This window comes from Esox lucius, chromosome 12 (genome assembly GCF_011004845.1).
Source record: "Esox lucius isolate fEsoLuc1 chromosome 12, fEsoLuc1.pri, whole genome shotgun sequence".
In the NCBI taxonomy this organism is placed as follows: domain Eukaryota; kingdom Metazoa; phylum Chordata; class Actinopteri; order Esociformes; family Esocidae; genus Esox; species Esox lucius.
The window spans coordinates 13,698,722-13,722,168 of NC_047580.1; the positions used below are offsets into that span (position 1 = coordinate 13,698,722).

The 23,447-nt window shown below is 41.8% G+C and overlaps 2 protein-coding genes across 15 annotated transcripts in view; both read right to left on the reverse strand.

Moving 5' to 3' along the window:
• The window catches only part of kcnq2a (potassium voltage-gated channel, KQT-like subfamily, member 2a), a 42,179-nt gene extending 33,560 nt beyond the window's left edge, over nucleotides 1–8,619 (reverse strand). For all 10 annotated transcript variants that reach the window (XM_020052113.2, XM_013136294.3, XM_010875780.3 and 7 more), the window contains exon 1: nucleotides 8,194–8,619. In XM_020052113.2, the coding sequence (XP_019907672.2) occupies nucleotides 8,194–8,489 (296 nt within the window). In that variant the 5' untranslated portion in view covers nucleotides 8,490–8,619. The remainder of the gene's footprint in view (nucleotides 1–8,193) is intronic.
• A 5,269-nt stretch (nucleotides 8,620–13,888) lies between these two features.
• prex1 (phosphatidylinositol-3,4,5-trisphosphate-dependent Rac exchange factor 1) overlaps nucleotides 13,889–23,447 on the reverse strand; it is a 93,389-nt gene continuing 83,830 nt past the window's right edge. For 2 of the 5 annotated variants that reach the window (XM_034295831.1, XM_034295830.1), the window contains 8 exons: nucleotides 21,155–21,372; nucleotides 20,444–20,546; nucleotides 20,031–20,174; nucleotides 19,325–19,439; nucleotides 18,923–18,989; nucleotides 18,639–18,814; nucleotides 17,585–17,758; nucleotides 16,924–17,496 (listed from right to left, as the gene is read on the reverse strand). In XM_034295831.1, coding sequence (XP_034151722.1) covers nucleotides 17,343–17,496; nucleotides 17,585–17,758; nucleotides 18,639–18,814; nucleotides 18,923–18,989; nucleotides 19,325–19,439; nucleotides 20,031–20,174; nucleotides 20,444–20,546; nucleotides 21,155–21,372 — 1,151 coding nt within the window. In that variant the 3' untranslated portion in view covers nucleotides 16,924–17,342. The other 3 variants (XM_034295833.1, XM_034295834.1, XM_034295832.1) reach the window with 3 other exon arrangements.

Here is a 23,447-nt window from a genome sequence, read left to right on the forward strand (position 1 = left end):
TGCTGTGGTGATCACTATCCTCTTGCAATAGAACCAGCTGGATGGCAAAAACAGTACCTCAAAGGTATTTTTTATTTTTTTTAAACTATTCAGCATGACAAAAGAGTTGAAAAGAAAAGCTTTGAGTAAGGAAAAGAAGGGTTCAATTCTGGCTTTACTGGCAGAGCGATAAAGTGAGCATCAGGTTGCTTCCATGTTCATAAGAACAAGGTCAAGCAACAGACATTGGGGACAACAAAGTTACAGACTGGCAGAGAGCGAAAACGTCTGTCCACTGACTGAGATGACCGTCAACTCATTCGAATGTCACTCAACAACCGTAGGATGACATCAAGTGACCTACAAAAAGAATGGCAAACAGCAGCTGGGAAGCAAAGAAGAGCCAGGCTGCAGTTTGCAAAAGACCATAAGGATTGGACAATAGAGGAATGGAGTAAAATTTTCAGCTTTCCCCAACACCTGGTCGTCTAATGGTTAGATGGAGACCTGGAGAGGCCTACAAGCCACAGTGTCTAGCACCCACTGTGAATTTTGGTGGAGGATAGTGATGATCTGGAGATGCTTCAGCAAGGCTGGAATCGGGCAGATTTGTCTTTGTGAAGGACACATGAAACAAGCCAAGTACAAGGTTATCCTGGAAGAATACCTGCTTCCTTCTGCTCTGACAATGTTCCCCAACTCTGATAATAGTTTTTTTCCAGTAGGACAATGCTCCACGCCACACAGCCAGGTTAATCAAGGTGTGGTTGGAGGACCACCAGACCCTGTCATGGCCAGCCCAATCTCCAGACCTGAACCCCATTGAAAACCTCTGGAATTTCATCAAGAGGAAAATGGATGGTCACAAGCCATCAAACAAAGTCAAACAAGGTCACTTGTAGTGGTCACTATATGTCAACCATGTAGTACTGTACGCATAGTGACATTACAGTTTCATAGTAAGAAACAGTAACCATGTGATCAATGATGTCTGAAGCTTTGTTTGATCGTGTGCTTTTTCAAAGCAGGTTGCAAAATGCCGGCGCCCACAGTTCACTTCGATGCCAAGCGGTTTTCAAACACCAACCTCTACTACCTAATTTACCAATTTTGGGACAATAGTTTTCAGTTGTGAAAACAGCTAGGATTTACAGGTGTTTTATTATGTTACATACAATGCCACAGTGACAATTTTTTTAAACTTCATGTGAAACCAGACTATCCATTGTTGCTATCCAATAATAATTTTACATTTAAGAGCCTGCTGAAAACACCTTACAAACCAATCATTGGTTTAAAAAACCAATATTTATAATATTTGTAATATTACCTTTTTTTACTAAAAGTGCATATCTTTCCGTTGCCCCACAGTCTTTTCCAATGTAAGGGGTTAAAGACATTTACATAAACATTGAAAATGCAATATTAATATCTGACCAGCAGATGTCACTGCTGTGCACTGTCCAAATAAACAGTTTTTCAACATAAGTCTCCAGTGAGTTAAAAAGCCTTGATTGACCATCAGTAGGTAATAGGTAACCTATCGTGCTCCGTTAGCTGGGTGCTATGTCAACACTTACCCAAATTCCCAAGAACTTGGAAGAAGTTATTGCACTGCCTGTACCAAATATCTGTAAGAAAGGTCCAATTCTGCAGACTTCCGTCCACCAAACAGCAGTTCTACAGAAAGCGCTGAATAAGGGCAGTGTTATAGAATAGTAACATTCACTGGGGCTGTGAGAATGATAAAAGTGATAAATGTGTTGTGGGTATAGATAGCTGCGGCAGGACCTGTTTGACTTGTCTTAGGAGAGTTCTTTAGATCACCTATTTTGAAGCTAATCCAATACTGAGATAATGGAGAAAGATAGAGGGGCAGAGGCGAATTAACCAGAAGCTTTTAGGAAGCAGAGTCATGCTACCTAGATAGATTAATCATATGATGCTATGCCGCAAGAGACAGTAAACCATCTCTACCTGCAGTAAAATGTGTTTGCTCCTGCACTGCAGATGATGGTAGTCTGGATACTAGACCACACAAATTCAGTATAAGCTTGTTGGGGTCTGATAAAAGCAATATATACAAAACTAACACCCATTTTGGTTGATGAATGTGTAACGACTTTAAAATAAATATGTTCACATGAGGGAAGTGAAATGAATCATACTTTTGAAAACCTGCAAAGATGTGAAGATATGTGCATTGATTGGCATTATTTATTAATTTAATGAGATACTTTGTATAATCAAGTTAAATAATCTGTCCCCTACTACTCTTTCCTCCGTCCTTTGATCTCTTCCATCTGGTAAATCTGTTTCTCTTTTGTCTTCTGATTCTTCCACACTCACCCTCCTCTCTTCCCTTTCCTCATCTATGTGTCTCCCTGTGCTCCCTGCTCCAGGCCGGCTAGGCCCTCACCACCTGCTCAAGGCCAGCTAGGCCCTCACCACCTGCTCCAGGCCGGCTAGGCCCTCACCACCTGCTCAAGGCCGGCTAGGCCCTCACCACCTGCTCCAGGCCGGCTAGGCCCTCACCACCTGCTCCAGGCCGGCTAGGCCCTCACCACCTGCTCCAGGCCGGCTAGGCCCTCACCACCTGCTCCAGGCCGGCTAGGCCCTCACCACCTGCTCCAGGCCGGCTAGGCCCTCACCACCTGCTCCAGGCCGGCTAAGCCCTCACCACCTGCTCCAGGCCGGCTAGGCCCTCACCACCTGCTCCATGGCTGAGATCATCACTACAAGCTGACAGAATAGGGCTCTGGGCAACTGAGAAAAAATGGAGCGAAACAACATTTCTCAGTGACCTGTTATCCTTTTTCAGCCACCTCTCGCTTCTTCCTCTAACCCTGAAAAACTCTGCATGTTGCATCAAACCCCTGCAACTCAGAATGCTGTAGACCATTCGACCTGTAGCATACAACCTATTTCTAATGATTGTTTTGTTATGTTTTCCCCCATTCCCTGATATCTATGGTCCACCAGTCTTTTGCTGTTCAGGGGGTACTGGGAACTACCGGATGTTTCTCTCTGGCTGATGCCCTGCCAGCTGTCTGTAGTTGAATGTACACATTTTGCATTTTTACTTGCTGATTTCACATTTATCTCTGTGGTCTCCCACTTTTGGTTTGGCTGCTCCCATTGTTTCCTTTTACATAGCATATCATTTTTCTTACATTTGCTCCTCTGATGTAATTGAATCCTATTGAGTGCATTTTGGTTCAGTTTCCCTGCTGGATTACATCGGACATAAGAGGGAAAAGAACGAGGGTGAGTGATGGGAAATTATTAAAGAGGGGTGGGACACTGCTTGCTGATAAGGATGCTCCCTATCTAATTGTAATAGGAGAGATCCACTCTAGCCAAACAAATTCATATCTACGGCCCACACTCTGCAAATGCTTTAGAAGGGAGGTACCTCAAGGATGGGAAGCGAGGAGGGGGGGCATGTCTTTCTTTGTTTTTGGTAATGTGCAGTATGTTCCTTTCTCCTCTGTTAGTAATTCATGTTTTAAAGAAAGGGACTTTTATCAGGCAAAACCATTTCCTAGCAGGTAAGAACAGAGGTAAGTTCTACCAGGTGAACTAACTTGAACCTACCCAAATAAACACTTAACGCTACAAAGCCCAGGCCGTTTTGGACCCCGTATTTCAAGTCCAAATTGAGGATTCATTTGGACTTGAAATACATACAATTGAAAATGTCATAAATCTCATTGGAAAATATCTAATTTGGCTGTGTTAATTATGTTATTTTGAATACAAAATACACCAAATACACAATTTCCTTACCTTAAGTATCTATCTGTTGCATTGAGCATGTGTTAAGATTGGTTAGAATAATATATTATTTTGGATCAAGTATAGAAATCCAAACATATTACCTATTACATTGACAAACATATTTATTCTCCCAATTTGAAGGCAGCCAGAGTGCAATAGAGGAGGACGTCATGCCAATGCCGCATCTTTGCAGGAAAAGTTTTTAGATTGTCTGTACCTAATATATGACACCTAGTAGAGAAAGAGACAGTGTGCAGTTACAGTTATGTTCACTTAGCGGTTTCTACATTGCTACAGTTCATGCCGTACTGTGATACCATTGATTTGGTAACATAAATAGAATATCAAGAGTAACGTCCCATTGTCAGTAGAATTAAATTCCTAAACATCTCCTTAAGTGCAACACTGGAATTACTGCTAATACATCAAAAAGGAAATCACATCAATTAATTCCAGAATTGTGCCTCTGCATACATTTACCTTGGCATGCCTCTGCATGTTGCCGGATGTCTAGACAGTTTCTTATTTGGCAAGAATGGATAAATGGGATTAAAATTGACTTCTTGGAACCCGAAAGAGATGCACATTGGCTCAGTTGTAAATTAAGAAACATTGATCTGTCCTGCTCAGCAAGATGTACATTACACTTGGGGAGATTTTTTGTAATCGGCCCCATGTATGCTAAAGTTGTGTTTTTACATCTTTTAGTTTTGAAGACTACTAGGCATGTAAAAATAGAAGTAGTTTCAATTACAGGGAACACATTCCTCATCATTTGGGTCTAATCCACATGAATGTAGCGTCATAGTCTATTGCAAATGTAGGAGCACATTTTGTCTGCTATTTAAACTTGGCATTATTGCTTCTGGACGTTTTACACAAGGAATTGGATTTTGGATTTTGATACTGCAAAGAAATCATAAATGAAATTAACAGCATCTTTCCATGGTGCCTCTCCCTCCCTCATTCTCCCTGTTCCTCCTTTCTACCTACAAGTAGTAGCCCAAGAGGGAGACTGCATTATGTTTAGTGAGATGGTGGACAGAGGAGACTGACTGCTGCAAGGTTGCTTTGAAAATACACACTTGAATATTTTCAGAGGTTGATCCACCCAAGAACCACCAACATAAAGGAATACATGTCAGTAGTAATTTGGTTTTTTACTTTATTTTGAGATTCACAATTTCCATTTATAGATAGTAATACTATCAACAAGCTTTCAACAGACTATCACTTGATAAACAACTGCTTGCTACAGTTAAGATTAGGGTTAGGTTAAGAATAATGTTTAGGGTAAAGGTTAAGGTTAGGGATAGAATAAAGGTTAGGGTTTGAACGTAGATAAGGGTAAGGGTTAGTAGATAGTTCGTTAAAATACTACAGATATTCAGAAGACAATCTGTAGAGCATCTACAGGCATGCTTTTGGGACTCTCAAAATAAAGTGTTACCAGTCATTTGATTTAAAAGTATACATATTGGATTCATGAGAAACCCAAATAGTGCTAAAAACCTACACATTCAATGTCAGCATAAAATACACACGACTCAAATAAAAAATACAAAATAAATCAGACTTGTGCTATAATCAATGGTTAATAACTTTTGATCCATGTAGCAAGAGCTACACGTCATCAAAGATTACGAAGCTGCAAAAATGACTAGTTTCATGGGGCCATCTGATACCCCCCTTCCAGGCGAGCTCAACACATTCTACACTCAATGGAAAACACTGCAGCAACCAGGAAAGCTTTTATTTCTCCGGCGGTATAGGTGCTATTCTTCTCCAAAGTTCACAAGGGATAAAAGAGTGCCCTTACAAAGTTGCTTATTCAGATGGCATCTCTTCACACACATCTTCAAGCTATCCCTGCCCCGGGCTGTTGTTCCCTCTTGCGTTAAGAAGACCACCATCATCCCAGTACCCAAGCAAACCAAAGTAATGTGCCCTAATGACTTTCTCTGCATCGCCCCTGCCATTATTAATTTCTCTGAAAGGCTTGTACAAAAGGACAATTGCCAGAATCACTGGAAACGGAGGATGCCATTTCTGTCTTTACACACAAGACTGCAAGACATCTACAGTAGAGGACTGCTTATATAAAAATGCTGTTCATTAACTATAGTTCAGCATTTAACTGATGTTCCATCTAAACTTCCAAAGCTCAGAGCACTGGATTTGGACACCAAAATGTGCAATGGATACTGGACTTGGCAGGTTACCAAATGTGGTGTACTGGAAATGTTATGCAGATTTACAATGGTCTGCAATACCATTTAGAGTTAGGATACCCTCAAATGGGTTGACTAATACCTGTATATTCCAAATGTTCATCTGATATGACTTAAAATAATCTAAAATTGAAACTGACAGTCTGCATTTCAAATGAATATTGTGCAATTCTAAGTGTGTATACAATGTATAAAGGACATAATCAAATTATACTATAAACAGTGTAATTATACTGAATTGATTAATTCAGCACGTGCCAATGAGCTAAAGTAGATGAGAAGTATGGAACTGTCCAGATCTCTGTTTTTCTTATCATTTTTAAAAGAAAACTAGCAGTGAACCATTTTCTTAAATTTTGCTGAAGATTTGAGCTCCCTCAGAAAAAAGCTTAGTGAGTATAAAGTAATTGTAAACTGTAAATATTGAAATATCCAAATTAATATTGCTATATTAGTCTGTTTTATTTTGTTTAAATACAAATCTCACAGGTTTTGTCAAGATTTCTCTTGTGGGAATTGAACCACTAACGGGGCTGATTTGGTTGTTCTTCATACTAGAAAATTGTAATCTAGAAATACAGTGAGCTATTTATTCATCTTTAAATTACCACTCTTTGAAGTTTAAAACAGGAATTAAACAAGCATGTTGATGATTAATAAAATGTAGACACTTCCACTAGAAACGGTGTGTTTGAAGCAGTGTAAGGCTTGAATGCAAAGCATGTTTGAAGAATAAAATTGTTCAAAATAACATTGGAGCAATAACAGCTGAATATGAAGGTCTATATTAGATTACTCAAGGGCTATGATCATGGTATAACAAGACATGCAGTGAGAGTGATTCAGTCCACGGTTGTGTCTTCAATCTTCTGAGTGGCGTTAGCTGTGCCACAAAAACCAAGCTGAAGTCATTAGGTCAATATCCACAATTAGAAACATAGGGTTGCTACGCTTTTTGCTATTTTTGTTTGTATTCATTAGGGGGCAAGGGTGGAACAGCTTAAGGGATAACTGCAGACAGCTTATTACATTGTCATAATGCATTTTCTACAAACGTTGAAATTACCTTCTACAGGTCTGCTATTACCCTACAAGCGACTAGTTTAAGGTTCCCAAAAGCTGCCCAAGGTCAAATGAGGGCTGTTACAATATACATTCAGCCCCAAAAGGCAAAGAGCAGTTAGGCTACTGTAGTACTGTTTGTGTTCATGGCATATGCAGGCTTATTCAAGATTTATACACATATTTCCTAGCTTTGTTCCAATATCTGCTTGTACAGATCAATCCTGACCCTTTACAGCATTGCCTCATAAACAAATTAAGCAGTTGAGGTGCATAGCAATTTGACATCAGTATTGCTGATAAGATCTATAGAATGTATCAGACTAAGGCCTCAGCAGTCCCATGATGCTGGCCACCATTACATCTTAATTGACTTAAAGACATTTGGCAATCCACACCAATTAATAACATGGAATGCATATTTTCTAATTAACACATAGTCTGTCACGCTACATTATGCTTTCCACGTTTTGCTTAGTAATAATAATAATAATAATAATACATGGGATTTATATAGAGCTTTTCAATGACCCAAAGACGCTTAGTATCAAAGTGTGTGTGCGTGTGTGTGTTGGCCGGCCTCCCTACACGCTATGCATGACTGCAACGTCCATTAGTGAGTCAATGGCGCGACACATGAGCTGTCCACCAGCCATAGGTGCTGAAACCGAAGGGAGCGTCAAGCAGGTTTCTGGCTAAATAAACATTGATGGGAGGGAGCCTATGGATGGCAGATACTATGGGTGCATTCATTTTTTCCCCAAACAAAATCTTCAATCGATCGATTGAAAATTGAGTTGGGAGAAGAAAATTATGTTTACATTTCGCAACAACTGGACCGCGATAATCATTTAGCATGAAGTTGCCAAATACTAGGCATGCGTCTGAACGATTGCATGTACGTTATGCAGGGGGATGACTTAATGGTTTCCCTATGCAGATACGGGATGTTGTAGAGGTGATTCATAGTAGGCTACGTCAGGTCAACACTTTGGTATCTGCAGAAAATGCATCGCTGAAAAATAATACCTAGAAGTCAAACTTCACACCCCAAATCACTACGCAATCTGGACTCATCTATAATAATAATTGATATCTAGTCTCCACGCTGGCTTTCATTTACATGTGGCTTGATACTTACACATAAGCGTGGTAGATAAACGCCCATCCCCGCGGTCTCTCAAGTGCATTATAAAGAAAATTCTGTAGTTTCCTATAGCTGGGATTTTTCTTGGGCGTTCTCCCACCCCTTACAGCGCTGGATCTCCGTCTGCATAGGATACTGGTCCGTTTTGTGTTTTCCGATCCCGCAATCAGCTGCACCCCGTCCCTGCTTGATTCAGGAGCCCCTGGGTCCAATCCTACAAAGCCGACTTTGTTCTTCTTTTCTCCGGCTTGAGTTGGGCAAACCCCACCGTTTACATTTTTATGCACCATTCTAAAGTCGGTGCGACTTAAACAGGGAGTTTTTAATCTCGTTTCCGCGGGGATGCATCCCTGGTGAGGGTGTGTGTGTGTGTGCTAGTAATTGCAGTCGGTGTCCCCCTGAAACAGCAATGTTCACGCAATTGCGACTCTGCAATATGTAGCCTATACTGAACACGCTTTTCTGTTACCTCCTTCCGGCCCTCTAACAGGCATGTAAGGGGCAATGCGCTTGAAATATTTTACACAATTATTTGCCTGAATTAGACAGATATCAATATTGGTTCAAATGATTCCATTAAATTAGCCCAATTTTCCTTAGAGTGATGTCAAATAGATGCTTTAAGATGTCCTCTGATTTAAACTGAAATATTTCTCATTTGTAAACCAAATGTATGCTAGTGCAATGCAAGTGCCAAGGTCCCAGTTGATTGCTGTTACTCCCCACCCATAACCCTTTGCAAGTTGAATATCAACTTTACCTAGTTTGTGTATTTATGTCCCTATATGTTGTCTTTCAGCACCATTACATCCAGTAAACCCCTTGTACAGTGCCTTCAGAAAGTATTCAGACCCCTTCACTTTCTATACATTTTGTTGTGCTATAGACTTAATTTATAATTGATTACAAACTTTTGTTTTGCCATCAATCTATACACAACACGTCACAATGACATACAAAAAAAAAATATATTGCCAATTTATTAAAAATATAAAACAGATAAATCCAGTGTTCCAGTGTTGTATTGACTTTGTGCTTTCAGGTTTTTGATGTGCTAAAATATAAATCTTCACCCCAGGACCTGTGCGTTCAGGATTAGGTTCATCAAGGACCACTCTGCATTTCGCTCTGTTCATCCTTCCCCTCAATCCTAACAGGTCTCCCAGTCCCTGCCACTGAGAAGCATACCCATAGCATGATGCTCCCACCACCGTGCTTCATGGTAGGGATGGTATTAGCCAGGTGATGAGCGGTACCTTATTATAGCCAGAACTAGTACTTGTTAGTGAGGGCTAATAGTTAAATTTTGGACTCGTCAGACCAGAGATTATTTTTCCTCTTGCTCTCAAGTGTCCTTTTAGTGACATCATATGCTTCCATCCAACCAATCTACCTTAAAAGTGTGATGGATGGAGTGCTGTAGCATTGGTTGTGCTTCTGGCAGGTTCTCCGATCTTTGCAGAGAAACTCTGTGGCTCTGTTTGAGTGGCCATTGACGGATTACTTTGAGTGACGGCCTTCTTGACAGATTACTTAGTTTGGCCATATGGCCAGCTCTAGGAAGAATCTTGATCATTATATACTTCTTTAATTTCACAATGATGGAGCCTTGTGTGTTCCAGGAAATTGAATGTTCCAGGAGAAATAATTATAACCTTCCACAGATCTATGCCTCAATTCTCAGCAGTTTACAGACATTTGTAAACATGCCATTTAGCAAGAGTGTAGAATGCCATTTAGATTTGTCATTTGTACCTGCCCAACTATTTATCCCACTTGTAACATTATATATATATATATATATATATATATATATATATATATATATATATATATATATATATATATATATATATATATATATATATATATATATACACACAGTGGGGAGAACAAGTATTTGATACACTGTCGATTTTGCAGGTTTTCCCACTTACAAAGCATGTAGAAGTCTGTAATTATCATAGGTACTCTTCAACTGTGAGTGACGGAATCTAGAACAAAAATCCAGAAAATCACATTGTATGATTTTTAAGTAATTAATTTGCATTTTATTGCATGACATAAGTATTTGATACATCAGAAAAGCAGAACTTAATATTTGGTTCAGAAACCTTTGTTTGCAATTACAGAGATCATACATTTCCTGTAGTTCTTGACCAGGTTTGCACACACTGCAGCAGTGATTTTGGCCCACTCCTCCATACAGACCTTCTCCAGATCCTTCAGGTTTCGGTGTTGTCTCTGGGCAATACAGACTTTCAGCTCCCTCCAAAGATTTTCTATTGGGTTCAGGTCTGGAGACTGGCTAGGCCACTCCAGGACCTTGAGATGCTTCTTACGGAGCCACTCCTTAGTTGCCCTAAATTGGGTTTGTACTCATCCTTCTTCTTCCTCCAAACACAGCAAGTGGAGTTTAGACCAAAAAGCTCTATTTTTGTCTCATCAGACCACATGACCTTTTCCCATTCCTCCTCTGGATCATCTAGATGGTCATTGGCAAACTTCAGACGGGCCTGGACATGCGCTGGCTTGAGCAGGGGGACCTTGCGTGCGCTGCAGGATTTTAATCCATGACGGCGTAGTGTGTTACTAATGGCTTTCTTTTAGACTGTGGTACCAGCTCTCTTCAGGTCATTGACCAGGTCCTGCCATGTAATTCTGGGCTGATCCCTCACCTTCCTCATGATCATTGATGCCCCACGAGGTGAGATCTTGCATGGAGCCCCAGGCCGAGGGAGATTGACCGTCATCTTGAACTTCTTCCATTTTCTAATAATTGCGCCGACAGTTGTTGCATTCTCACCAAGCTGCTTGCCTATTGTCCTGTAGCCCACCCCAGCCTTGTGCAGGTCTACAATTTTATCCCTGATGTCCTTACACAGCTCTCTGGTCTTGGCCATTGTGGAAAGGTTGGAGTCTGTTTGATTGAATGTGTGGACAGGTGTCTTCTATACAGGTAATGAGTTTAAACAGGTGCAGTTAATACAGGTAATGAGTGGAGATCAGGAGGGCTTCTTAAAGAAAAACTAACAGGTCTGTGAGAGCCGGAATTCTTACTGGTTGGTAGGTGATCAAATACTTATGTCATGCAATAAAATTCAAAATAATTATTTAAAAATCATACAATGTGATTTTCTTGATTTTTGTTTTAGATTCCGTCTCTCACAGTTGAAGTGTCCCTATGATAAAAATTACAGACTTCTACATGCTTTGGAAGCAGGAAAACCAGCAAAATCGTCAGTGTATCAAATACTTGTTCTCCCCACTGTATATATATATATATATATATATATATATATATATATATATATATATATGTTTGCCTTAATTGCACATTTAGTATTGCCATTTGTACTGCATTTGCCTTCATTGCACATCTATACATTCCACTTGTAATATACATATATTTAATACTTGTTCATTTTCTGCCCTCTTCTATTTGCACTTGTCGTTACAATAGACGCTAACTGCATTTTGTTGTACTGTACTTTTTCAATGACAATGAAGTGGAATCTAATCTAATTTGCATTAACTTAACGGTTAGATTTTTGTTCTGACATGCTCTGTGAAGTGTGGAGCCTTATATCAATCAATCAAATCAATCAATCAAAATTTATTTATAAAGCGCTTTTTACAACAGCAGTTGTCACAAAGTGCTTTACAGAGACACCCGGCCTTAAACCCCAAGGAGCAAACAACAGTAGTGTTGAATTTCATATAGCCACGTTTTTTTCTAAATCATATCCAATCAGTAGAATTTGCCACAGGTGGAATCCAGTCATGTTCTAGAGACATCTCAAGGATGATCAAAGCACAAAAGATGCATCAGAGCTTGATTTGGAGTGCCATGGGGAAGGTCTGAATATTTATGTAAAATAGATATTTCAGGAAAGGAGGGTTCAGCAGATAGTCGAACCACAGATTGAAGAGGAACAATGCGGATTCCTTCCTGGTCGCGGAACAACCGACCAGCTCTTTACTCTTGCAAGGATCCGGGAGGGAGCCTGGGAATATGCCCATCCTGTCTACATGTGTTTTGTGGATCTAGGGAAGGCATATGACCGGGTCCCCCGGGAGATACTATGGGAGGTGCTGCGGGAGTATGGGGTGAGGAGGTCCCTTCTGAGGGCTATCCAATCCCTGTAAGTCCAAAGTGAGAGCTGTGTTCGGGTTCTCGGTAGTAAGTCGGATTCGTTCCAGGTGGGGGTTGGCCTCCGCCAGGGCTGCGCTTTGTCACCAATCCTGTTTGTAACTTTTATGGACAGGATATCGAGGCATAGTCGGAGTGGGGAGGGGTTGCAGTTCGGTGGGCTGGGGATCTCATCGCTGCTTTTTGCGGATGATGTGGTCCTAATGGCATCATCGGTCTGTGACCTTCAGCACTCACTGGACCGGTTCGCAGCCGAGTGCGAAGCGGTTGGGATGAGGATTAGCAAGTCTAAATCTGAGGCCATGGTTCTCAGCAGGAAACCGATGGAGTACCTCCTCCGGGTAGGGAATGAGGCGTTACCCCAAGTAAAGGAGTTCAAGTATCTCAGGGTCTTATTTGCGATTGTGGGGACAATGGAGCAGGAGATTGGCTGGGGAATCGGAGCAGCGGGGGCGGTATAGCATTCGCTTTACCGCACCGTTGTGACGAAAAGAGAGCTGAGCTGGAAGGCAAAGCTCTCGATATACCGGTCAATTTTCGTTCCTACCCTCACCTATGGTCATGAAGGCTGGGTCATGATCGCAAGTACAAGCGGCTGAAATGGGTTTTCTCAGAAGGGTGGCTGCCTTCTCCCTTAGGGATAGGGTGAGAAGCTCAGCCTTCCGTGAGGAACTCGGAGTAGAGCCGCTGCTCCTTTACATTAAAAGGAGCCAGTTGAGGTGGTTCGGGCATCTGGTAAGGATGCCCCCAGGACGTCTCCCTCCCAGCTGGGAGGAGACCTCGGGGTAGGCCCAGGACTAGGTGAAGAGATTATATTTCGACACTGGCCTGGGAACGCCTCGGGATCCCCCAGTCAGGGCTGGCAAATGTGGCTCGGAAAAGGGAAGTTTGGGGTCCCCTGCTGAAGCTGCTGCCCCCGCAACCCGATACCGGATAAGCAGATGAAAATGAGATATTTCAGTTTTTCTTTTTCAATACATTCGTACCAATGTCTAAAAACATGTTTTCACTTTGTCTCAGGTGTAGATTGATGGCAAAAAAATGAAGACACAAATATAAATGACATCTATAACAACAAAATATGGAGAAAATTGAGGGGTCTGAGTAATGTCTGAATTTTTTATCATCATGGTTATGGTGTGAGAGTAAAATATACATGCTAGAGTTACAAAACTCCCTCAAAATCTTGTTTAGGCTTGGAGGGCCCCTGTATGGAATCCTTAAAGCCCTCTAGAGACAGTCCTAATGGTAGAGATGGTGACAGAGGCAGTTGAACAGAGCACTTACTACACTTCCAGCAGAAAATGTCTGTGATCCTGTCGAATCAATGTGCAAAGCAACAACATCTGTTTCCATTTTACTTCCTTCAACCAGAGAGTTGACATGATTGATTTTGATTCTTACACATAAAATAGGCAACAAAAAGCAGTGATGCTGTGTGTGTGTGTGTGTGTGTGTGTGTGTGTGTGTATATTTCTTTATAATTCATATGAGTGTTAAATGAAAGTGGTATCAAATAAAAATGAGGGCACATCATTGTGAATAGCATTTTATTTTACTAGATTGTTAAAGTAAAATTTACAAGGGCATTTTCAGAAACAAATATTTGAAAACTTCTTTGTACAATGATTTTCAGGACACATAATTTGCAAATAAATTATGGACAGCAATGAAAAAGTAGAGTAAGTACATGTTACCAGTGAAGACATTTCCCTGTACACCAAAATACAGGATAAAATATCAGCTAATGACTGACATTCTTTCAAAGGCCTTAAAAGCCCATTACAGCCGAAGATGGGATCTTCCTTCTTTAAGATATTACCACAATATTAAGTTGAAATAAAAATCTGAAATGGAGAGAATTACAGTAAAAATACAGAATGCCTGGAATTTCAGCCTGTTTGGGTGGGACGGTGAACTTTGTCAGCTGCATGATGTAACAAGGCTGATTTGATAATAATAATAATGATATTATGACTGATTATCTAGGGGGTGGGCTCCAGACCATCTTATCAACCAATCAGACCTGTTCACTTAAATGTGCTTCCTAATGCCCAAATGACCAGACTGAGCGTATCAGTGCCACAAAAAACTCCGGAAAATGTATTATAAAAATATATAGTAAAACTTAACATTTCTATCAATCAGAGAACTGGAAAGAGTGAAGCACTTTATCAACAGATTACTAATGGTTGTCTTCCTTAATCTTTTAATGACAGCCTTGCCAACATCAGAGGCTGAAAAGACAATTTATACCTGGGGTTCGTTCATCAGGGCATGCATCGGATAATGTGAAAAGAAATAAAAAAAGCAACAGAAACACAAAAGTAAGCCTTTTTAATTGAACAAGTCCAAGTAGTCCCTTCCTGTTTCACTTAATTTTTTTTCCTTTTTCTGCCTAATGAACAGGTCACTGCTGAACTGGAACCTGATCAAGCTTCTAAATAAATAATAAGGGCTGAGGAACTAGTAAGAGTGCAGAATCTCAACAAAGACACAAACCAAGCTGAAATGCAAGTGAAGCCATTTTTAAGTCAAGACAAACAACAACGTCAGTGTGGATGTGCATGACACAGAAATCCATTCCTATCCAAATGTACAATATCAATAAAAATGTTTTTAAATGTTTTACATTCTATATTATCTTCATAAAAATAATAAAATTTAAATTATAGCATTAACTCTGCTGCCAACTGCAGTCATAGACCATATTGGTTACAGTATGTACAAGAAAAAAATAAAATATTCAATAAAATAATGCTACCCTTACTTTACTGATCCCTTTGATGTTGTCATCTGTGGGTTGTTTACAGTACGTTGTGGTTTCACTGCAGCGTGATTGGAGGAATATTTGTGCACATTTAATGTTAAAAAAAATTAAGATCAAGACAGCTAGCTAACTTGAGCTAAATTAAATCAGCTTCTGCTAAAAGTTGACTGCAATCTCTAACTCATAATATTAGCAAATATTAGGGCTGGCAAACTGGAAAAAGACTAAATGGAGGAATTTTATGCAATTACCAGCCAATTCAGGATAGACTAAAAGTGAGATGTATTTAAAGATGTCTTCCAAAAAAGCGTGGATGTTTTCAGTGTATTTTCAACGCTTTCAGACGTTGTATTTGCAAAAAAAAGTGTACTCCTAAAATTACAATACTGTAACTTGAGTCGACTGACTAACTCGGACAGCCCTAATAAATATACATTAATACTTTAAAATGTTTAAAATATTCCAAACTGTTAAATCAAGGTGCAGATTGACAAACACAAACACCTCTGAGATTAGATTAGCTTGTTTCCTCAACAAAAAACAAAAGAAACACTCATTTAGACGCTTGATGAGTTTGTCAACAGATTTAACCCTAGAGGAAATGACAGACAAAATTGAAACATAAAAAAATATATAAGGAGTTATATAACAAAAAAAAGCACGGCATTGGTCCATTAAACACTGCATGGAATGCTTTCAATTCTTTAATACCTGATATTATTGAGGAAATACAAATACTTCTTCTCAAAACAATAAATAACTAACTCCTTCATAGTGTAGTAATACAGTACTCACACTAGCCTATAGTAATTGCACATTCGCCGCAAGCAAGGGAGGGGCTAATGTAACGGGCAGCCAATAGCCTCCATCCATCCATCACTCTATCCCTACCTTCTATCAGTCTATCGCTCTATCCCTACCTTTTATCAGTCTATCACTCTAACCTGACCCTCCATCCATCTATCACGCTATCCCTTACCTCCATCTATCACTCCATCCCTATCCTCCATCTATCTCTCCCTTCTTTACTCCGCTGCAGTGTCTCCAGTTACTGGCGGTCATACTGCAGACCCTGCCTAACGGAAAAAGAGACAAATCTCTGGAGTTGCAGTCCAAGGCAAAGTGAATAAAGATGAATATCTGCTACAGGTAGTTTCGCATTAATCCTGTTAATAGTAGCCTTGTGTGAGCGTCCCTTTCCTACACAGGATTCCCCAGATCCTGTGAGATCTAGACTCTTGATGCACCCTGGGACATTTTATTTGGGGTAGGATAGTTTGTTTGTGTGTGTGTGTGTGACCCATGCTGCATCACCCGTTCATCCTTGATCTCCAGTTACAGAGGCTCTTGTTTATAGCAAATCCAAAAAAAATAGCTTTACTGGGGGAAAACACAGGAGCCTGTTCTTTTATAGGTCTCCATCTTGGGGTGGCAGACATAACTTGAAGAGCCTGTTGGAAGGAAGGAAAATAAGCAATGTTGTTCACAACAGCAATGTCACTGTGGACGTGTGCAACCACAATGTCTGTCCCTGTCCAAATGTACAGTAGGAAAGCTAACATATTTTAAAGTTTTACACTCTACAGTATATTATATTCCTAGACACAATAAAATCTAACTGCAATAAGACCATACATAATTGTTGCCTCTTATTATTGACATTAGTAAATACTGCAGAATCCTGCTGCAGTCATAAATCTGAATGGACTGAATCCTATGGTCGGTACCTTGGGGCAGTGGGCGGCATCTGATCCATCACTTTGAGGTTTTTAGCGGAGATCTCTACCCTGGTGCCCTGTGGATAAACAGCGAGAAAATGTTGAAAAGGTGCCCACGTACTTCTAGCACTGTACTCAAACCATGTAGCTGATCCAACTGCAGCTTAAGCCTTTCAGTTTCAGGAGCAACACACATTGTACATCCATCTTGGAACTAAGCTCAAAAGCTAAGGTTAAGAGTACAGTATTTTATTCCTACAGGAGTTTTCAGTAATGTTACGGTAGACAGAAGATACGTGTTGCCATCTTTCGCTTTCCATTTTTCAGCCCTAGCAAGACAGACCCTTGCATTAATTAGCCACTGACCAACAGAAAACAGAAGAACAGTGAGGGACTACCAGAAACTGTCCGACCAGAAACATTTTATTTTACGGGGTGCTCTAATAAATAAGAGCGGATCGTTGCTAGGGGGGTAAAGCGCTGACGGGTGCAGGTGGGGCAACTAACGCCTGTGGGTGGGGCACCTGACGGCTGTGGGTGGGGCAACTAACGGCTGTGGGTGGGGCACCTGACGGCTGTGGGTGGGGCACCTGACGGGTGCGGGTGGGGCACCTGACGGCTGGGGGTAGGACACCTGACGGCTATTGGGGGGGCACCTGACGGTTGTGGGTAGGACACCTGACGGTTGTGGGTAGGACACCTGACGGTTGTGGGTAGGACACCTGACGGCTATTGGGGGGGCACCTGACGGTTGTGGGTGTGGCACCTGTTTTCGCATTATGTCCATGGTCTGCATGATGCAACGGGGCATGAGGCCGTGGTTCCGCGCCAGGATCATGGCCTGCTCCAGGGTCACGGTCAGGGTGCACCTGCTCAGCACAGGTCAGGGATGATAGGAGAAGGTGTTGGAAAATAACACTGTTAAAGGGGTAAGGATTACTGGACATGAGCACTACACCAGACAGGGCAGTTTACAGTGCAATCAGAACATATTCAGAGCCCTTCACTTTCTTCACTTTTTGTTATGTTAAGTTAGATGATTGATTAAATGTTAGTTTTTTGCCATAAATCTACACACAATACAATATAATGAAGTGAATACACGTTTTTAGAAATGTTCACCAATTTATTCAAAATATAGAACAGATATCTGATGTACAGTACATGAGTACAGAACGGTTTAGAAGTGCCTTTCTTGCAGATCCTCTCAAGCTCTGTCAGATTGTATAGGAAGTGTCTGTGAACTGATTTTCAGGTCTCCCCAACAGATGTTCAATGGAGTTACTCATTGATATTCCCAGACTTGTCTGGAAGCCACTCCTGTGTTGTCTTGGCTGCATTCATTTTAGCCCACTGACCTCCTGGGAACGTTTAAGGCCTTGACACAATTTCATCTCTGAGGTCTACGGAGAGTTCTTTGACTTGGTTTCTGCTCTGACATTTACTGTGAAATATGGGACCATATATAGACTGGTGAGGTTCTAAATCAAGTGCAGTCAATTCTGTTTGCCACAGGCGGATTCCAATCAAGTTCCAGAGACATCTCAAGGATGATCGAAGGACACAGGATGCATCTGATCTCTGATTTGAATTATCATGGCAGAGGGTGTGGATACTTATCAACATGACAGACTTCAGTTTACTTTGGATGTTTTCATTACAGGGTATTGAATGAAGACTGACGCTCCAGAAGTGTAACTAATTATAAGTTAACTCTATAACACAACAACACGTAAAGAGAGTGAAGGGGTCTAATCTGTGGAGGCGGGTTGTGCGCTTTCAAGGTCACGTGACTCACCTCAGTATGCCGGTGGCACACATGGTGATGTGGCAGGCGCCAAGACGGTTGCACAGCTCCGAGGACACACTCAGCAAGCTGACGCCCGAGGGGTGGCCTGCTGTGTTGGGCCGCGTATTCAGGTACGTCTGCATTAGACGACACAGGTCATCCAGGGTGTTGAGGGGTCGTAGGAGCTGGGGGAGCAAGACAGGTTTTTAGTGGTTATGGTCATAAAGGTTTACTCAGACGTTCCTTGTTCTGCCCTGTTTATAAACAGAGAGCATAGTTCCATTTGTGTTCACCTGATCTATCTTCATAGCTGTGGTGTTAGAGTCCGTGGGTAGATTTGACTTTTCCAGGTAAAAAGCCCTGTTAGAACAATAGGATTAATAAGGCTGTAATTCTTTACGAGCACTGTCCTAATCAATTACAATTGCATAACCACAGGCTATTCTACCGCTAATACATTAGTTATCTTACTAAAGGCTTTGCTACCATGTAATAGCTCAGGGTGTCTGTAATTTATCATTATTTCCTAAATGAATGTTAAATGTAAATATTTTTGATTTTGAAAACCCATAACAGGGTGTGTAAAAGTCAGAGACCAAAAGTACTTTTCAATTTCCATATTTAAGACCATTTTAAGTAGAAGGGTGTGTGTACATATTTGGCAACATCTAGATATAAAGTATGTAGATTGCTACCTGAGTTTTCGGTAGTAGGCCTTAACCCTCTCCAGGGAGACAGCATTGGTGCGCTGTTGGAACTCCTCCATAGAAACACAGTCCTGTTGGGACACTCCTTCGGGCCTCTCCAGGGCTGACCCAAGGACATAGAGAACACATTAATTATACAGCAAGCAAAAATCTAAGCCCGCACACACACACACCGATCATAAGTCATAAAACGTATGTGGGACAATTGCAATGGGATCTGTCTACCTCAAGTGAATCTGTATTTAATTCAGGTAGTGTGTTACATAGAAGCACACTGTAGATGGCGATAACAGCCAATTTATTCCTACCTCCTATGTCTCCTAACTGCAACACAGTATTACATTACATGCTTACATTACAGTATTAAAGCATTACATTACAGTATACGTTACCACACCAGTTACCCAAAAGTTTTGGCCCAAAACCCGTTACATCTGTCATGATATTTTACATTTTGTAAGTGTCCAACCCGCACAAAATCTGGCAGATATATTGACAAAGGCTGACCAACTCAATATTTATAATGACTTTTTTTTTTTGACACTGATGTCATTTTTTTGATATCCTGTTATTCGAGCATTAGGGCATTTCCTTGGCCATTCCTTGCTTAAACCTCCTACCATGTAGGGAGTCATTTTGAGTTCAGTCATCACGGAGTGGATGTGGACGAGCGGTCTGTTCGGTTCCTACTCACCCCGGGTGAAGAGCACCGTGTGCAGTTTGAGGCTTCCCCCGTTCTGCAGGCGCGTTGGGAGCTCACTGAAGTGGCAGCTGTCCAGGTACAGAGTGACCCTCAGGGCCTGCCGACTGCCCTCCACGTGGTAACTGACCGGCGTGTCTGGGGAACACAACACGTGCGCGTTGCGGCGCTGCTGAACATGGCGTCAGAGTTACAGGCCCCCCATTTATGAACGGTCTCATGAGTTCAGTCCCCTTTAAACTCCTTTTTGGAATCGGAGTTTAAAGGGGATACCGGATCAGCTCTCCCATTTGCGGACAGATGTGTGCGACCGAACCACCACGTGTCGAGAAAACGTACAATTCCCTTATTTGACCGGCCACCGTTGCTAGGGACATTTGCGGTTGCTATGGTAAATGTCTACTCACTCGCCACCAGGCATTCATCCTGCAGCTGACGGAAGAACACAGTGACTTTGTCCAGGTCTAACAGGGCAGCCTTGGTGTCCTCCAGCATCGTCCTCTCCTCCTCCTACCGAGCAGAGACAAGACAAACGAACGTACTTACAAAGGCCCTCACAGTTGGATCGCTAATCTGGAATCCGTTAATGAATACAGGATTTTTATGATTATATTGACTGAGGGAACCTGAGGGGACCTGATCCTAGTTCTCACACAGGGTCTTCTAAGCGCGCTCTGGGCTAACTCTAGAAGCCTTGGGGTCAAAGGCGACAGCTGTGTGCAGAGAGAGGTTCCGGACAGTGAATGGCACCCTTCTTTCACCACTGACACACAACAGAGGCATTGTAATTCTACCCTTCTACTGTTCTACCGATGCTTCCAGAAACATCCACTGGGTGTCGCATGCCTATCGTCCTTTGCTCTATTTGGCTTTATAACCGTGTCTGTCTTTGCCTTAAGTGTGTGTCTTACTCAATGGAGTTGAAAAGGTAACATGAAAAAGAAATGTGTGAATAAACTAAGTGTTTCATCTCATCTAATGTGGTCTAAAACTCGACCAATACGGCTGCAGAGACAAAAAATCAAATAAATCAGCCAACAGTGAAGGTGCTTTCATCTGGCCGGTGTTCAGCTGCTCTCTTCACAGTCTCCGGATATCCGTGTGCGCCTGACTCTTACCACGTGTGGCGCCAGTGTGGACTGAAAGTTCAGCAGCACACCGATGGCGGCTGACTGCTCCAGCCATTTGCGGCTCGCCTCCTTGCTGTCCTCGTCGTACTCGCCGGCGTTGTTGAAACGCGACCGCAGTGCCGCCAGGAGCTGCTCGGCCAGCGTGCACAGGGCCCCCGTGGCGCTCTGGCAGAAGATGACATCCCGTCGCAGCTGTAGAGTTGTGTCTGGGGGGGGATGGAGAGTCACATTCTGTGGTCTGTTTTCATCGTCAAAACACCCAGAGGACGTAGAAAATCAGCAACATAACCATATAGAGGACAGAGGACAATATACAGTTAGGTCCGGAAATATTTGGACATGGACACAATTTCCATAATTTGGGCTCAGTACGCCACCACAATGGATTTGAAATTAAACGACTGAGATGCAATTGATGTGCAGACATTCAGCTTTAAAGGGGGTGAACAAAAATACTGTATGAAATGTTTAGGAATTGCAACCATTTTCATACACAGTCCCATTATTTCAGGGGCACAAATATAATTGGAAAAATGTATTAACATTAATAAAATGTTCATTTTTAATACTTTGTTGAGAATCCTTTGCAGGCAATGACTGCTTGAAGTCTGGAACGCATGGACATCACTAAAAGCTGGGTTTCCTCCTTTGTGATGCTTTTCCAGGCCTTTACTGCAGCTGTCTTCAGTTGTTGTTTGTGCGTGGGTCTTTCTGCCTTAAGTTGTCTTCAGCAATTGAAATACATGCTCGATCAGGTTGATAACAAGTGACATGGCCATTGCAGAATATTCCACTTCTTTGCCTTACAAAACTCCTGGGTGGCTTTTGCAGTCTATTTTGAGTCATTGTCTATCTGTAAAGTGAAGCACTGGCCAATCAACTTTGCTGAATTTGGCTGAATCTGAGCAGACAGTATATCCCTATACACTTCAGAATTAATCCGGCTGCTTCTGTCTTCTGTCACATCATAAATAAACACTAGTGACCCAGTGCCATTGGAAGCCATGCATGCCCATGCCATCACACTGCCTCCACCATGTTTTACAGATGATGTGGTATGCTTCGGATCATGAGCCGTTCCAAGCCTTCTCCACACTTTATTCTTCCCATCTTTCTGATACAGGTTGATCTTATTTTCATCTGTCCAAAAAATGCTGTTCCAGAACTGGGCTGGCTTTTTTAGATGTTTTATAGCAAAATCTGGCTTTTCTATTCTTGAGGCTTATGAATGGTTTGCACCTTGTGGTGAACCCTAAGTATTTGCTCTCGTGAAGTCTTCTCTTTATGGTAGACTTGGATAATGATATGCCTACCTCCTGGAGAGTGTTCTTCAATTGGCTGGATGTTGTGAAGGGGTTTTTCTTTACCATGGAAAGGATCCTATGATCATCCACCACTGTTGTTTTCCATGGATGTCCAGGCCTTTTGGTGTTGCAGAGATCACCAGTGCATTCTTTTTTTCTCTGAATGTACCAAACGGTTGATTTGGCCACTCCTAATGTTCCTACTATGTCTCTGATATGTATTGTTTTGGTAGTCTAAGAATGGCCTGTTTCACTTGCATTGAGAGCTCCTTTGACTGCATGTTGTGGGTTCACAGCAACAGCTTCCAAATGTGAATAACACACCTGGAATCAACTCCAGACCTTTAACCTGCTTAATTGATGAAAAAATAACAAAGGAATCGCCCACACCTGTCCATGAAACAGCTTTTGAGTCAATTGTCCAATTACTTTTGGTCCCTTGAAAAAGTGGGGGCTGTAATTGCTAAACCCTTCCCCCAATTTGGATGCGAATACATTAAATCTGCACTTTAAGCCCATGTTCATTATTTAACTGTAACTGAACATATTTTGGTAAACAGACAAAATAAAACGTGTGTCAGTGTCCAATTATTTCTGGACCTAACTGTATATATAAGATATTAGGTTAGATGGAGGGGCGGGTATTAGTGGGCGGGGGAGGGAGGGGCGGGTATAAGTGGGTGGGGGAGGGAGGGGCGGATATAAGTGGGTGGGGGAGGGAGGGGCGGGTATAAGTGGGTGGGGGAGGGAGGGGCGGGTATAAGTGGGTGGGGGAGGGAGGGGCGGGTATAAGTGGGCGGCGAGAGGGGTTCATTTGAAGTAATAGGGAGGTAATTGAGAAGTAACATGAGATTACAGCAACAGAAGAGGGAATGGTTAAAAAAGGACAGACAGAGTGGACACAAGATGGGCTGTAAATAGACTTAATATCAGCAAACACACTGACAGAAATACTAACTGATCTCCCCATCAATAAT